The following is a 15,892-nucleotide window of genomic DNA, read 5'->3' on the forward strand; positions in this document are numbered from 1 at the left end:
ACAGAGGACCTGAAGTGGGCTCTGTGCTGAGAGCAGGGAGCCCAATGTGGGGCTTGAACCCACATGACCTGAGCCGAAGTCAGAGGCTCAACCAACTGAGCCACCCAAGTGCCTCCAAAATGGTGGTTATTTTTAAACCACTAAGTTTGATGTAGTTTGATAAGCAGCAATAGACAACTGATATGATAAGCTGCTGAATGAATAGATCTAGGACCCACGCTTCCCAGCACAGAGGTTTCAGGATGTAAATTCTCCTCTGTGTGACGGTGTAGATGTGGACACCTCTGGGCAGCAGCCACCTCCTGAGGCAGCCAGTCTGTGATGGGGCAGCTTCGACTGTTAGGAAGTTCGTCAGATGCCACTGAAGCTTACTAGAGCTTTTGCCAACCTGTCTCAACTCTGTTATCTTGCGTCTTCTAGACAAATTCAAACTTTCCCCCTATTTCCCACTATTTCAAATAGTTAAAAGCGGCTATTGTCTTCGCCTCCTTCCATTTGTTTTTCTACTTCCGACAGAACAATTCTTGGTTCTTCCCGCTTTTCTTCATTGGTCACGATTTCTGGATGCTTTATCGCCATGACTGTTACCTTCAAAGTCCCTTTGGTAGAATATCTGCCATATTCTGTCATTTTATCAGCTTCTCTGCTCCTTACAAATGAGGACAAGCTAGCAGATTTTAAGTTTACTGCCAGCCCTGCCTCCTTTACTCTCACAAACCCCACGAATACAGGAGCTGCAGGTCAGTGGGACCCGTGATTATGAAACTGAAACTCCAAGAAGCAGCAGCAGAACATACTAGAAATTATATACACTGGAGGGAACTTTTTCAAGGAGGGTATTATCAAGAAGAGAAACAAAAAAGGGATACTTTCTACCACCTCAGCCAATGCTTGTTGAGCCATTGCCACTGCTGTTATGACTCCTGTTTCCGACGTTAAGCTTTTGCAAAAAATCCAATAAATAACAGTAATTGTAACCGTATTCAAACTTCAATATTCAACCTAACAGAATAAGCAAATATTTGCACTTCGATTTCCTTTGCACAAGGAACTTATATTGTCCCGTCGCTCATCAAAGAGTGAATCAGAGGGTGAGCCTGAGTCCAGGCCACCTGACCCCACTTTTCTCCATCCTACCATATTCCCTTCTGCTCCCAAATGAGCCATTTAAGAATTATGGGGTCACAGAGCAATATATCATTTCTTCTTTTAAAAATAACTACAATATAAGCTGGCCAAAAGAAGAACACATCTGGATGCCATTGCTGACTAAGGCAGCAGTGAGTCCAAAATTCGCAAGTCCACCGGGGTGGAAACCAACGGGACAGTCACAGGTCCTCACCCTTTTTGCCCCCTGCCTCCATGTATTTGGCCACAAAGCTTGCAGAGAGTCACATGAATCTTATACCCAGCCTGGATGGAAGGGAAACGAAAAGGGGTAAGGCATTTTTATTGGCTTACTTTTTCAGACTCCCGCCAACACTTCAGGATGAATATGTGAGCGTAGATGTCCTCCACACAGATCCAGCTGGAGAGGCTCAAGGTCGTGTCTGTCCACACCCAGTCCATCACAGCCCTCAGCTCAGTCAGAAAGGGAACGAGGCGGAACCTGCCAGAAACCACATCTTGCTAGAGAGGCAGTTGTGGGGTGGCCCCCGTCATCCTCCCAACCCCGGGAGCTCATGTAGTTCCTTATTGTTTTAGCCCCTATGACTTGGGAAAAATTCTCAAGGTGACCCTTATGGTAAAATTAACTTGGAATACAACTGCTTCTCATCCTAAGTCAACGTATGAATTAGTATTTTCCATTCTTTTTTCTATTTTTTCTTTTTGCTGATGGTCTTAACAAATTAGGATTGCCTTTTAAATAAGTTTGAAGGTGTCCTCTCCCATGTCTCTCATCAAAGTCTTGTGGTTTTCATTGCCCAGATCTTTTCATTTCTTCGATTAAATTTATTTCTAAGTATTTCATTGTTTTTTGGTGCTATTATGAATGGGATAGTTTTCTTTATTTTTTCTTTTCTGATGTTTTGTTTTTAGCGTATGGAAACACCACTGATTTCGGCACGTTGGTTTTCTATCCCGCAACTTTACGATGAATTCGTTGATTACTTACAACTATGTTTCGGTTGATTCTTTAGGATTTTCTATATTTAAGGTAATATCTTCTGCAAAAAGACCCATCATTTTACATTTTAAAACGTGTATGTGTTTATGTTATGAGAATCTGTCGGTCGCGGGATTATTGAGTACTGGGGTTTTGCTGTTGAATGAGCTAGGAAAAGTTGTACACCTGATACGTGAAAGCTGAGGGGAGACGAGAGATGTCAGAGGGAGCAGGACATGGGGTTGGGGGCACACAGTAGACTTAGTAGAGGGTGGACTGAGTAGCTGCCTCAGGTTAATAAGATTCTGGCCTTACGTTCTCATATTTGGGAAGGGGTTGGCGTGGGCTCCTCTCTGGCCTAGGAACTATTCCCTGTTTCTTGACTAACACAGAGCTTCTCCCAGCTGGAGACCTAGGTTCACCCTAGGCTCTTCAGAGCAGCTTGGGTTATACTCGGAAATTCTCCCCTAGGCCACTCAGCTCTGCCAAGTGAACACTAATCCAGCCCATTGAAGAAATATCAGGCCATACACAGAGAACCCACTAAGTGACTGACCGAGCACACTCAACACCTCTTCTGTGACTAAGTCACCTGTCGCCAGGTCTGGTACAACCAAGGAGCCAGCGGTGCCATGAGCAGCCTCACCTTCCGGGCTGTGGTATGATCTTCATTGGAACAGAGAGGAGATACTACCAACGAAATTCTTACACGGAAGAGCCGATAGGCCTTGTCTAGTAGCTAACTTACTACCAGGGACAAGCAAGTCATGTGGCGTTCAGGTTGACGTTAGGTGGAATAAATGGCCCTCTTCAACGGAGGAACTCATTGTATATGCAAAATTCCAAGGGGATCTTCAAATAGCACAAATGCCGAATTTCTGTTCCATTGTGCCCAGAAATACATTAATACCCAAGGATCGTGTATCCCTGGTTTTCATCCTGAAATGTTAGCACAGTAATTATGCAGGATCCAGTAATAGAAAATTAACCCATGTGGATAATTCTAGAACTCTATGCTGACCAGGTGTGTGGCAACTACACCTAGAAAGGCTATTTCAAGAGGCGTATCTGTCTTTTGCCAAAAGTCATAAGAGTTCTGTGATGATCTAAATTGCCACATCAGCCTTTTTTCACCTTCCTGTTTCTTCCCAAGGAAACAAGTGCCTTTCTATTGCCAGCCTCCCCTCTGTGAGTGACTGTGACAACACAGAGTGTCCTTCCTTACCCTTGAAACAAGAAGAGGTTGACATAATTGTAGCTCTTGGTGAGGAAGTTTCCAAGGACTCGCGTTGGGTAGCCACAACGGATTTGGTAGGCAGATAACCCAAAGTAAACACATTTCACAAAGTACCAAAGCTGAGCAACCAGGTTCTGGCTGAATTTCCTAAAGCGCAAAAACATAAAAGTGAAATAATGGAATATTCTTCTGGTATAAGAGCATACCAGTTTAGGATTCAAAAAAAAAAAAAAAAGTCGAATTGCCCCTCTGGCATGTAGAGCCAGTTCAGTCAATTGTAAGGAATTCTCTGCACCTAGTAGTAGATCACTTCGAAGGCAAACAGCAGGGTAAGAAAGTCTCATAATTAAAAACAATTCTACAAATGGTGCCTCCAATGTGTTAGTGCATAATTCAGTTGTTTAGGCCATGAATAAACTAATTTATTTTTAAGCGAATTTACTAATGAACATTTTCTCACAATATGAAAGATGCTGCTACCGTGATCCAAATTAAATTTCATCAAAAAGATGTATTTTTTGTTTTTTACTTCAAAGGACCTGTAATTTGGAAGATGTAGGAGGAGGTATCCTGAGGAATGAATCCCCCCCTTTTTTGCTATCCATCTATAAAGGCAGGTCGTGGATTAACAAAGTTTCAACACCCTTGGTTCCAGTGGTGTTTATAACCTATTGCGTTTGTTCCTCAAGCTATCATGCTCAAGATGTCTGTCTTCCTTTGAAGACTTTCCCTAGCTCTGAAAATCTATGATTCCATGATCTAACATTCTTTTCTCCAAGGACATCTTCAGCAGTCGAAATGGTAGTCCCTTTTGCCAAGACTTCTGTACCATCTTCCCTGTGTTTAAAGTTAAGAGCAACACTTAAAGCTTCCTGTTTATTCCTCTTTATGTTTCAGATTCGTCGTCTTAACTTTTAATTCTGACATTAGAAGAAGACATGTGTTATTTTTTTTTTTTTTAACTGAAAATACTATTTAGTTGACCAGATCTAAGAACCAGCCAGGGATGCACTGGCCCATGTATCTCAGGGACCTAGGGACCTCTACGTGGATCTCAACAACTGGAAATCTTAAAAGTATTTCTTAGAAGTGTCTTCCCCTGTAGAGAAACCAGCTTTGGTATTTCAGGTCCTAATGTGTTAAATACACTTGACCATGATCTAGCACTTGACAAGTTATTAATAAATATATCAGAACTTTACAGAGAGCCAAGATCAACTATTCCTTCCCTCTCCCTTTCTAGGGACTGTCTCTATTGGTGTAATAGTAAGAAAGAACATTCTTTCAGCTTTCCAGGGAAATGTCTTTGGATTTTACAAATAATTTATATGAAAACTGCATGAGGAAAAATTGTTGTCTATCAAAATTATAATCAAAATTACAAAACTGTGGGGCGCCTAGGTGGCTGAGTTGGTTGAGCGTCCGACTTCGGCTCAGGTCATGATCTCACAGCTTGTGAGTTTGAGCCCCACGTCGGGCTCTGTGCTGACAGCTCAGAGCCTGGAGCCTGCTTCGGATTCTGTGTCTCCCTCTCTCTCTGCCTCTAACCCACTCGCATCCTGTCTCTGTCTCTCTTAAAAATATATAAACATTAAAAAAAAAAAGGGTTATAAAACTGTGTTGTCTTCTATCCCTTATAAAAGGACCAACCCATGTTGTGATGAGTACCGGGTGTTGTATGTAAATTTCAAAATCACTAAATCATACATTTGAAACTAATATTACACTGTATGTTATGCTAACTAACTGGAATTTAAATAAAAACTTGAAAAAATAAATGAACATTTCCCTTCCTTCAACCTTAAAGTGAATCAACTTGGAATAAGTTAATCAGTGGTTCCTGAAGTAATCCTGTTATATCTAATAGGAACATTAAGATTGTCCCACAGTGAAGGACTTTTTCTTTTGGTGGTCTCTCCATCCTTTATTACTAGCAGGTGGAGTTATGCCTTACTCACCAATCTGTCCCCCACGGCACCAGCCACACAGCACTTTGTAGACTATAGGCAACCACTGAAAGTTTGTGAACTAAATAAATCACGTGCCCACACACAGAAAAAATCACTTATCAAATGAATTATTTAAAATATTGGAGCTTCCTGGGGGCGCCTGGGTGGCGCAGTAGGTTAAGCGTCCAACTTCAGCCAGGTCACGATCTTGCGGTCCAGGAGTTCGAGCTCCGCGTCAGGCTCTGGGCTGATGGCTCGGAGCCTGGAGCCTGTTTCCGATTCTGTGTCTCCCTCTCTCTCTGCCCCTCCCCCGTTCATGCTCTGTCTCTCTCTGTCCCAAAAATAAATAAACATTGAAAAAAAAATTAAAAAAAAAATAAAAAAAATATTGGAGCTTCCTGATGCTGAATATTATAACTGGTAGCCATAATTTTTTTTTCTGTGTAGTTTCAACTCCTAATCTGTTCCTTCTCTTATTCTTTTCCTGTTTTGAAAAGGATTTAGATAACATAACTATTAATGACTGCTTTCTTTTGCACAGTAATGAGTAAAATTTTTAGCAACAATATCTGGAGGAGGAAAAATGAATCTGGGATGTTAACAAGTGATGGCAGCATGGCTTGAAATGACATGAAATTATATTGTCACTGACATGCTGGCAATGTAGACTCAAGGCTAACCAATCCTAATATATCTTGAAATAAATGTCCAAAAATAAAGATAGGGTAATCCATTGCACTAGGAATGACCATTAGGTGAGGCTCAAAAGTGAGATCCAATGAGACAGAAATGATCTCTGTGGCCATTTTTTTTTTTTTTGGTAATATTTATAGAAGCTTTATTTGTAATTGCCAAAGAACTATAAACAACCCCAATGTCCTTCAACTTTTGTATATTTAAACACTCTTTGGTACATTTACATGATAGAATACTACTGACCAACAAAAAATAGTTAAGTACTGATACATGCAACAACATGGATGAATGTCAAATATATTATGCCAAGTGAAAAAAGCCAGCCTTAAAAGCCATAGGACGTGTGATCCATTTAAGTGACATTCTGAGAAAGGCAAAATTGTAGGGACAGAAAATGGATGTACCAGAAGCTAGAGGTGAGGGATAAGCCTCTGTCTACAAAGGGCATAGGAGATTTTATATATAACATTATATAATATATATAATATAATTATACTAATTATACTAATATAATATAGCATTATATTAGTCTTAGGTGTGCAGCTATGGGCATAGTGTTAGTATTTATCATAGTGCCTCAATCTCTGGAATCCCATCATGTGGTCCTTCCCAGATGGGGATAGGTCTCTGCTTTATTCATGTTAGTGTTATGCCCCTTTTCACCTGGTCTACTGCCCTGGACATAGCAGGTACTCAGTAAATGAGAAACTGAGTTGAAGTTTTCATTAATTCAGGTATTATAACAAACATTCCAGCTCTATTCGGTTTGCAAGGTATTGTTGCTTAATCCCCAGAACCTGTGAATATATTACCTTTCATTTAAAAAAAAATTTTTTTTGAGAGATTTATTTTTGAGAGACAGAACATGAGTAGGGGAGGGGCAGAGAGACAAGGAGACACAGAATCTGAGGCAGGCTCCAGGCTCTGAGCTGTCAGCACAGAGCCCGATGTGGGGCTCAAGCTCACGAACTGTGAGATGATGACCTGAGCTAAAGTAGGATACTTAACCAACTGAGCCACCCAGGTGCCCCTGTTAACTTTCAAAGAAAAAGAAGGCTTTATAGTTGAGATTAGATTAAGGACCTTGAAGTAGGGAGATCGCCTAGGTTATCCAGGTGGGCTGATTCTAATCAATGAGCTCTTAATGGAAGAAATCTTTCTCAGCTGCGGTCAGAGGGAACCATGATGGTGGAGGAAGGGAAAGAGTGAAGTAATGAGAAGAGGACTCCACTCACTGATGTTGGCTTTGAAGACTGAGGCCGGGCCATGAGCCAAGGCAGGCTAGCACCTCAAGAAGCTAGAAAAGGTGAGGAAAGGGATTCTCCCCTAGAGCCTTTAGAAAGGAATGCAGCCCTGCCTACCCCTTGATTTTAGTCCAGTGTAAGATGATAAATTCATTCTGTTTTAAGCCCTAAGTTTGTGGCAATTTGTTACAGCATCAATTGGAAACTCATACCAGCAGGAATAATCCAACTATTTGGTAATTTAATCCTGCTGAAGGATTCTCCATGGCTTCTCCACTGCCCTATTTCTGGAAACACCAGTCTCTATGAACTTTTCTATCAGGACATGGCAACATCCATGCTCTGGAACTCTGTTCTGGGGATGGAAAAATCAAATCCTTTTCACAACTGCACAACGAATTGTAGGTTGTATTATTTCAAGAAATCTGCTTGGTAGTGAGCACCCCCCCATGGGAGGTGGGGTGTAGCATACAGTAGGGTCAAGAGGTCTGTGATTGGGATCTGGTCTCACCACTAGCCAACTGAGTGGCTTTGGGGACACCACTCTTCTGTATGGGTTTTACCTATCTTCATCTGTGAAGTTAGCAGGTCTAGAAAGCTTTTTAAGGTCCCTTTCATCTCTGAAATTAAGAGTTTCTAGGAAGGCTGGTGGAGAATGCCCATTGATGCTCTTAAATGTCACAGAGATAACATTCATCATCTAACTACCATGGCTTTTGAATGTGGTTTACTTCTCTGAGTTGATATGTATATAGAATTATTTATAGAGAAAAGCACATTTATTTCACTTTAAAGACTAACAAATAAGATCCACAATGTCCTTACAAAGTATTTTAACAAAATACTAGTCTTTTAACAAAAAGCTTGCCTTAATCTGAATTATTTTTATCAGCTGAGATATGTTTACTCTCCCCATACGCAGTATAGTGTGAAGGACTTATTTGGCTGTTGGTATTTTTCTGGGTAACAATTCTTTATTGACTTAGTTTTACTTCAGACTCATGGGAAATATCCTAACTCCATTTTTGCTTTTACAATATTTGCATTGCCACCAAAATCAAAAGGTCACAGCCTAACCATCCAGGTGAGAGTAGACAGGTAGCTGAAGCATTGTCAGGAGAGAGTTGAATTTCCTCGTTAAGAATGCCATTTGAGTCAAGTTATGAACCACATAAGTGAGAGCAGGTTTCATTACTTTCTAGTCACTCTTCGGAAAATGGCATTGGCCAGCCAGATTGCCATGTTATTCACAAGGCTTGGCCAGGAATGACCCTTGAGGTATGATAAAAAGATCAGCTTCTTGTAAAACATGAAGACTTTTAATGATATGTTCATTAAAAAGATCATTCCTATTACATTATATGGGTGCTTCCATGTCCCCTTCTGTTCACCCTTTGTTCCCATAATGTCCTATTTATAGCAGTCTCCCTTGTTTCTCTTTCATTCATTGGCGCATCCATTTGTTCATGCGTTTGGCACCGACTCGGTCCCAAGTAGTGTTTCTGGTGGAAGCAACCTGGGAAATCTAAAGGGTGAGGAGGAAGAGTGGGTTGGAGGCAGGAGAGAAGGGCAGTGAACAAGGTCCCATGAGGTGTAGGAGGACATGGCGCCCTCAATATGACTGGACCTTAGAGCTCAAGGGAAAGGCAGCAGACAGCCACCTCCAAGGATCTCACTGGCCCTTTCCCCATTGAACTTTAGGCCACTCTTTTTATGTCCCACTTTCTCATAGGACATAGTCTGAGAGCCTCTCCTTCTCTTAGCAGTGCCTGTAAGACCATCTCTGGTTCATCTCTGTCTACTAAGGGGTAGAGACAATCACAATGGAAGGCCTCTGGTTTTCTCAGATCGCCAAGGTCATCACTTCTCCCACCCTGAAAAACCCGATTTCTATGAATGCGTACGAACACGCAATGAAAATGTGTTTGAGGAATCAGTTCACATTTTGAGCCACACTGAATTTGATAGTGATGAAGATCTTTAACTTTTCCAACCCATGGTGCTGTTCGGCCATGCCTCTGCCTGTACCTGGTGATTTTGTTGTGGTGATGCGTATGGTATGATAACCTCCTGGAACATATTTGCGTTAAAGTGGGAGCGTGCCTCCGGCTTCCACCTTACCTCTCAGTCACACCAGGCAAGATGAAGAACATCCAAAAGTGAATTCCAAACACAAGAATGACCTGGAAAATGACCTTTCCCAGGACGGTCTTCCTGAGGTATAGTGCTCGGTCCACGACCATGGTTCCAAACTGAATTAGGACCATCACCAAAAAAGGCCCAGGGACCTGGTCCTCTGACAGCGAAGAGGTGATGTCTGCTGCTGCTGAGTGTTTCTGGGAAGGAAACAACAGGTTTAGGCACGAGTGGCACTTCACAGGACAGCATCGCTCTTACTCGTTAGAAGTGTGGTGGCCTTCACCCCCCAACCTACCCCAAAGGCCCAGAAGCCAAAGACGATGATGACAAAGTCAACAGTGTCAGCCAGGAACATGAGCACATACACATCGGTCACAGCACTGTAGTCTGGATGGATGAGGTTGTAGAAGAACTGTCTGATGGGCACATATATTTGCAAAGTCCTGCAAAACAGAGACCCCCAGCACTTGCTTCAGGAGGGGCAGGATGGGAGGGATGACCGGGTATTTCCATCGTTCCATTCCTCCGTATCCCTCTCTCCCAGCAGGTCACACCTCCCTTTTCAGCCCCAGCAGAGCCCGGTGTGGGGTGGGGAGGCTTCTGCTCTAATGGCAAGTGCAGACACATTCAAGTGCCTTCCTTGGCACTCTGCCTCCTTGTGCTGATGAGACCACAGGCCTCCTCTGTTGTTCGAAGCACAAGAGAATGGTCGAAAGCCCCAGAAATGAGGTGTTGGGTTTGTCACCTGATTCAATTACTCCCTGCCTGTGAGCCCCTGAGCATGCTACTTATTTCTCTGTGTTTTTGTTTCCTCTGTTGTAAAACCCCACAGGGCTGGGGTGAGAATTAGATGGGACTACACAATGGTGCTTAGACCTGGAGTCTGACCTGAGCACCCTGTACACATTAGGTAGCCCCTGCTCCTCCCCTTTATGGGTCCTGTGCCCCTTCTGATTCCTACATAGTGCCCTGGGCTTTTGACTACATCTTGTTCTGTCCAGCCTCTGCTCTGTCTTCCTTGTTTTCTGGGTTCTGCCTTCAATTCAAGACCATGTTCATGTTGGATGGCCCTCCTGGTCTCAGAAGCCACATTCAAGGCCAGCCTTGCCGAGCCTCCTCCATTCCCATTGCTTGTCTACTGCCTGTCAAGGTCCCTGGCACTGGAGGAGGGGCTCATGCATTTTTCTGGAGACCAGCTGTGTGCCAGTGAACCTCAGTTTCCCCTCTCCAGGATGAGAGTGTTTCTCTAACCTTCCAACTTTGACATCATACACCTCTCTGTCTAGGTGGGATTTAGCATGATGATGCTTGGAAATACATACTATGAATCCTTGAAATTACTTATTCTATTCAAATAAGAAACCTATGTTTATAAATGTAATGGATATAAAAATGAATCACACTGAAAAGTGATTTTTAAAAACAATACATTACCTCACACAAAAAGACAGAAAAATAACATGTTGGTGAGGAAGTGGAGAGAAGGGAACCCTCGTGCACCGTTGGTGGGAATGCAAATTGGTGCAGTCACTGTGGAAAACAGTATGAAGGCTCCCCTCCAAAATTAAAAAATAGAGCTATAATATGATACAGCAATTCTACTTCTGGGTATTTATCTGAAGGAAATGAAAACACTAACTCAAAAAGATCTCTGCACACCAGGTTCAGTGCAGCATTATTTATCATAGCCAACTCATGGCCCCCAAGTGTCCCTCAATGGATGAATGGATAAAAAAAATGTGTGCGTGTGTGTGTGTGTGTGTGTGTTTGCACAGTGGTATATAATGAAGTATATATATTATTGGGATGAATACACACACACACACACACACACACACACAAACACACACACATGGAAGAAGCCTGAGAAAGTCAAATAACATATGATACCACTAATACGTGGAATCTAAAAAAAAAAAAAAAAGAAGAACCCACACTCAGAGATACAGAGAACAAATAGGTGATTGTCATGAAGGAGGGTTGGGCAAAAGGGTGAAGGGGGTCAAAGCATACAAAGTTCCAGTTACAAAGTTAGTCCTGGTGCATAGCATGGTGACTGCAGTTAATAATCCTGCACTTTACATTTCATTAAAATTTTTTTTTTAAGTTTGTTTATTTTGAGAGACAGAGAGAGCAGAGGAGGGGCAGAGAAGAGAGGGAGAGAGAGAAACCCAAGCAGGCTCCATGCTGTCAGCAAGGAGCCCGATGTGGGGCCTGAACTCATGAGCCGTGAGATCATGACCTGAGCCAAAACCAAGAGTCAGACGCTTAACCAACTGAGCCACCCAGGTGCCCCGTGTACTTCACATTACAAAGCTGCTAGGAGAGTAAATCTTAAAAGGTCTCATCATAAGAAAAAATCTGTAACTACAGGTGGTGATGAAGGTTGACTATTGTGATCATCCCACAACGTACACATCTATCAAACCATTATATTGTATGCCTGAACTTAATTTGTATGTCAATTACATCTCCATTAAGAACAATACAATAACAAGTCATTTTCTTATGCCTTAAGCAGATGATATTTGTGATATGAGAGGTAACTTCGCTGCTCTGCACCCCTGGTTTACATGAAATAATTGATATCAGCTCCCTGACGCTAAAATAAAACACCCCACACCAAATGTCTTCATGGACTCACTTCTTTATGGTAAATGCTTTTGCTTTGATTAAATGTTCTTGAAGCTTTTCCATATAAAGTTCCCTTTTACTTTTCTGCTTGATGCTCAAAACACTGCTTCCTTTTTGACTGCTGTTTCGGGTGCTTGTGCTGCCTAGAGACAGAAAAAAACCAAGATGTGCTGAGTTACAGGTTTGTTGACGTAAACACCACAGAAGCCCCTGGAACCCACAGAGCAGAGGATGGCTTGAAGCAGATTGAGAGGGTGACTATATACGATGGACTGTAAGAATAGTGACTGGGGATTTGCAATCTGCAGTTTCAACTCTGCCTCCACAGTGAAATGTATTTGGGTTTCTACACCCAACATTGGCTCCTTCTGGGGTTGTTAGGCCATCTTTTTTTTTTTTTTTTAAGTTTATTTATTTATTTTGAGGGAGAGAGAGAGAGGGAGAGAGAGAGGGAGCTCAAGCAGGGGTGGGGCAGAGAAAGGGCACAAGAGAGAATCCTGAGCAGGCTCCATTCTACCAGTGCAGAGCCTGACATGGGGCTCAAACCCATGAACCCAGAGATCAAGACCTGAGCCGAAACCAAGAGTTGGATGCTTAACAGACTGAGCCACCCAGGCGCCCCTGTTATATGATCTTTATTCCAGGAAGAAATAGATTGGAAGAATAGTTTTTATTGTGCTAAACGGGGTCCCAGGTTGTGCGTTTTCCAGATTGGGTCCATGCCCCATGCCTTTTTCATGTCCAGATTTCTCTAACTGTGAAATGAATATGGATGACTGCTGGTGTCTGCCTGAAAAGTGTATTCTGAAGATGAATACACGGGTGTTTGGAAAGCTTCAGGCAGGAGCACTATAAATACAAAAACCCAATTTCTCCAAGAGTGGAAACTGGAGAGCTTATCTGTCTGCTGATAATACCCAACTACTTAGTTAGAAATTAACTAGCTTAGGGAATAAATAGGTGGTTTTGCTAAAAGTTTCCACTGATAAAATCTAAAAAATATTTTCAAAATAAATTGTGATTTATAGCATTCTGGACACACCCTGAAATATCTCATATCTCTGGATATGATTTAAAAACTAGCATGTGCCCAGCACTTACTATACGAGGCAGTGTGCTGGCCACTTTTCATAACGACCCCAAATCCTCGTCCTGGGAAGGAATCAGATGTTTTAAAGAACGATATGGCTGCCCCAGGTCACACAGTTGAGCTACGAACTGAACTTGAGCCTGTGATGTCAAAGCACTTTCTTCTCACATCACCACATCTGTCTCCTTGAGAGCACCCCATAAACGCCCCTGCCCAAGACCCAGACCCACTGGCACCGGAACAACCAGAAAACTCAGAGTTTTTCCAGCCTAAGGAAATCATGCGACAGATACCTCTTTTGGACCTATTGGAAGAAAAGCTGGATCTGGGGGATATCTGGGAGCTACTGCCCGATCGCTTCCTCCGGATGGCCGTGGGCTGCTCCGGGAAGGACACGTGCACCGACTCCGCTGACGCGGCCAGGTTGATGGATTTCAGAGAATCAGAGGAGGCTCTCCTGCCACGACTGAGGGACAGCTCATCATCCGACTCTTCCTTGTCTGTGCCACTGTCGGTGATGTCATCTTCATCCCATAAGCCGTGGCACTGAGAAAGCATAAGGGACAACTCACACGGCCATTCCCGGTGAGGTAGCATCGCATCCCCCACGATTAGAAAGCCATATGTGAAACACGGTGACTGTGGCTGGTGATATTGCATCATATAACTGACATTTGCTAGATAGTTAGAATTTAAATGTTCTCACAAAAAAGAAAGAAAGAAAAAGAAGAAATAGAAAGAAAGAAAGAAAGAAAGAGGAAGGGAGGGAGGGAGGAAGGAAGGAAGGAAGGAGAGAAGGAAGGAGAGAAGGAAAGAAGGAAGGAAGCAGGGTGGGGGATGGGAGGAAGGGAGGAAAAAAATAATGAAAAAGAAAACATATATGGGAGGCGATGGTAACTAATGAACCCTATGGAGGTGATCCTTTCACTGTGTCTACGTAAAACACATCACCACAATGTATACACTTTAAATATATTACAATTATTTTTGTCACTCATACTGCAATAAAGCAGAAAAAGGATTGGAAAATGAAGGGACTCTAGGAAAGCTTATTATCTAGATGTTTATGATAGTCCCAGAGAGCGGGGACGGGCTGGTGCAGGTCATGAGTTTGGCTAATTGACATGGATGCAGATCATGTCTGGCAGATGGAGTAAAGGCGAAGTTATAATCACTTAACTCGTTCCTGAGGGAAAGCACTTTCTAGAACATATTTCTCTGTGTTTACAAGTAGCATTTTAAATATCAGTGGGTGAATTTAGCCCCACCGTCCATGTTCACCAAATACCTACACTTGAATACAAATGCTGTGTCTCCCTGAACAGCCACGGTAAGCTGTGAACCCCTGCATCACCCACGGCTGGGTCAGGAACAGAGCTGCAAATACTCTACTCAAAAAATGTTGGCCCACATATGAGACAGAGATTGTGATGCACTCTGTAGAGCCTGCATTTTGCTTCAAAGAAATGGGCAAAAGGGGCTGGTAGGACAGCAGGAGGAAGGATAGCAGGAGAGGCTGAGAAAAACCAGGGGTCTTGCTGGTGCAAGAGGTTACCTGGACAGCAAATCCACCTTACAAAGACCTTGCTGCCATTTCTTGAAGCTCCCCAGGGAGCCCACTGCCTCCTGAGTGCCCAGATTGCCAGGCTATGCATTTATTCCCCAGGAGCTCACTCAGTCCTCTCTCTGACACATGCTGTAGAGGACAACAGCTCCAGTCCAATTTGCCAAAATTCAGTTGGTCAAAAAATAACTTGGAGCATGATCAACTCATTAAAAGACAATGTCACCTAATACACATTTTATTCTTTTATTTTTAATTTTTTAAAGTTTATTTATTTATTTTGAGGTGGGGAGGGGCAGAGAGAAGGGGAGAGAGAAAATCTGAAGCAAGCTTCATGCCCAGTGTGGAGCCTGACGTGGGGCATGATCCCATAAACCATGAGATCATGATCTGCACCAAAATCAAGAGTCTGACACTTAACTGACTGAGCCGACCAGGCGTCCCTATTCTTAAATATTAATAGGTATATTATTTCAAAAAGAAAAGTCAGTGGATGCATTCTTGAAAACATAACAATCATTCTAGATTTTCCTAATGGGATTTTCCAACTTATATTGATTTCTTTTAAATCATTTTAAAAGTTGTTTTCTCTTTGGCCAACTTTGGAACATGTTTAGATTCTTTTACTACTTTCATAGTAGTGTATTTGTTAGTGAATTCTTCCAATTATTTATAAGATCTATAGCAATTCATACCAAATAGGATAGTCTTAACCACATTTGAAATTTCCACATAGTTTGAACTGTTTGGTTTCCTAGATTTCCAAAGCTGTAGGGTAGTTTTGTCTCCTTATGAAAAGACTTGTTATTCTAAAAATGATTTTTCGTATCATTAGCCAAAATTTCAGCATAAGAGTACCTCAAATACATTCACCATAGATATGAAATTTTCTAAGAAACCAGAGTAAGTATATCAATAGGAAACGCCAAAATTTTGTTTATTCTATGCTTTAAATATTCAACTGTAGCTGCTAAACCACTGAAATATTAATGAGAAGGTAGCAAAATGCCTAAAGGTTTATATATACATTTTTTAAATGATGTGAAAAAGGATACAAGTTGCAAGAGAGTTGTGAAGTGACCGAATTTATACAATCATGTCTTTTTTTTTTAAACGGAGGTGTAGTTGACATTACAACATAATACCACCATGTCTTAAATGCAGAAATTTAAACTTCAATTTCTAGAACTGAAAACATAATGTTAACACATTTGTTAATATATTCATAACAA

General features: G+C 42.0%; 1 protein-coding gene across 8 annotated transcripts in view; it reads right to left on the reverse strand.

The window, feature by feature from the left end:
* The window catches only part of LOC125149105 (piezo-type mechanosensitive ion channel component 2), a 474,283-nt gene that overhangs the window by 13,546 nt on the left and 444,845 nt on the right, over positions 1–15,892 (reverse strand). For 7 of the 8 annotated variants that reach the window (XR_007145811.1, XM_047827748.1, XM_047827749.1 and 4 more), the window contains 6 exons: positions 13,390–13,642; positions 12,017–12,149; positions 9,668–9,815; positions 9,355–9,569; positions 3,333–3,491; positions 1,462–1,609 (listed from right to left, as the gene is read on the reverse strand). Coding sequence is in view for 7 of the 8 variants with exons in the window: in XM_047827748.1 (XP_047683704.1) it covers positions 1,462–1,609; positions 3,333–3,491; positions 9,355–9,569; positions 9,668–9,815; positions 12,017–12,149; positions 13,390–13,642 (1,056 nt within the window). In the remaining variant the exon portion in view is untranslated. Of the gene's footprint in view, positions 1–1,461; positions 1,610–2,857; positions 3,047–3,332; positions 3,492–9,354; positions 9,570–9,667; positions 9,816–12,016; positions 12,150–13,389; positions 13,643–15,892 lie in introns of those variants that run through there. The other variant, XM_047827751.1, reaches the window with a different exon arrangement.

The sequence above is a fragment of the Prionailurus viverrinus genome, chromosome D3, assembly GCF_022837055.1.
Source record: "Prionailurus viverrinus isolate Anna chromosome D3, UM_Priviv_1.0, whole genome shotgun sequence".
In the NCBI taxonomy this organism is placed as follows: domain Eukaryota; kingdom Metazoa; phylum Chordata; class Mammalia; order Carnivora; family Felidae; genus Prionailurus; species Prionailurus viverrinus.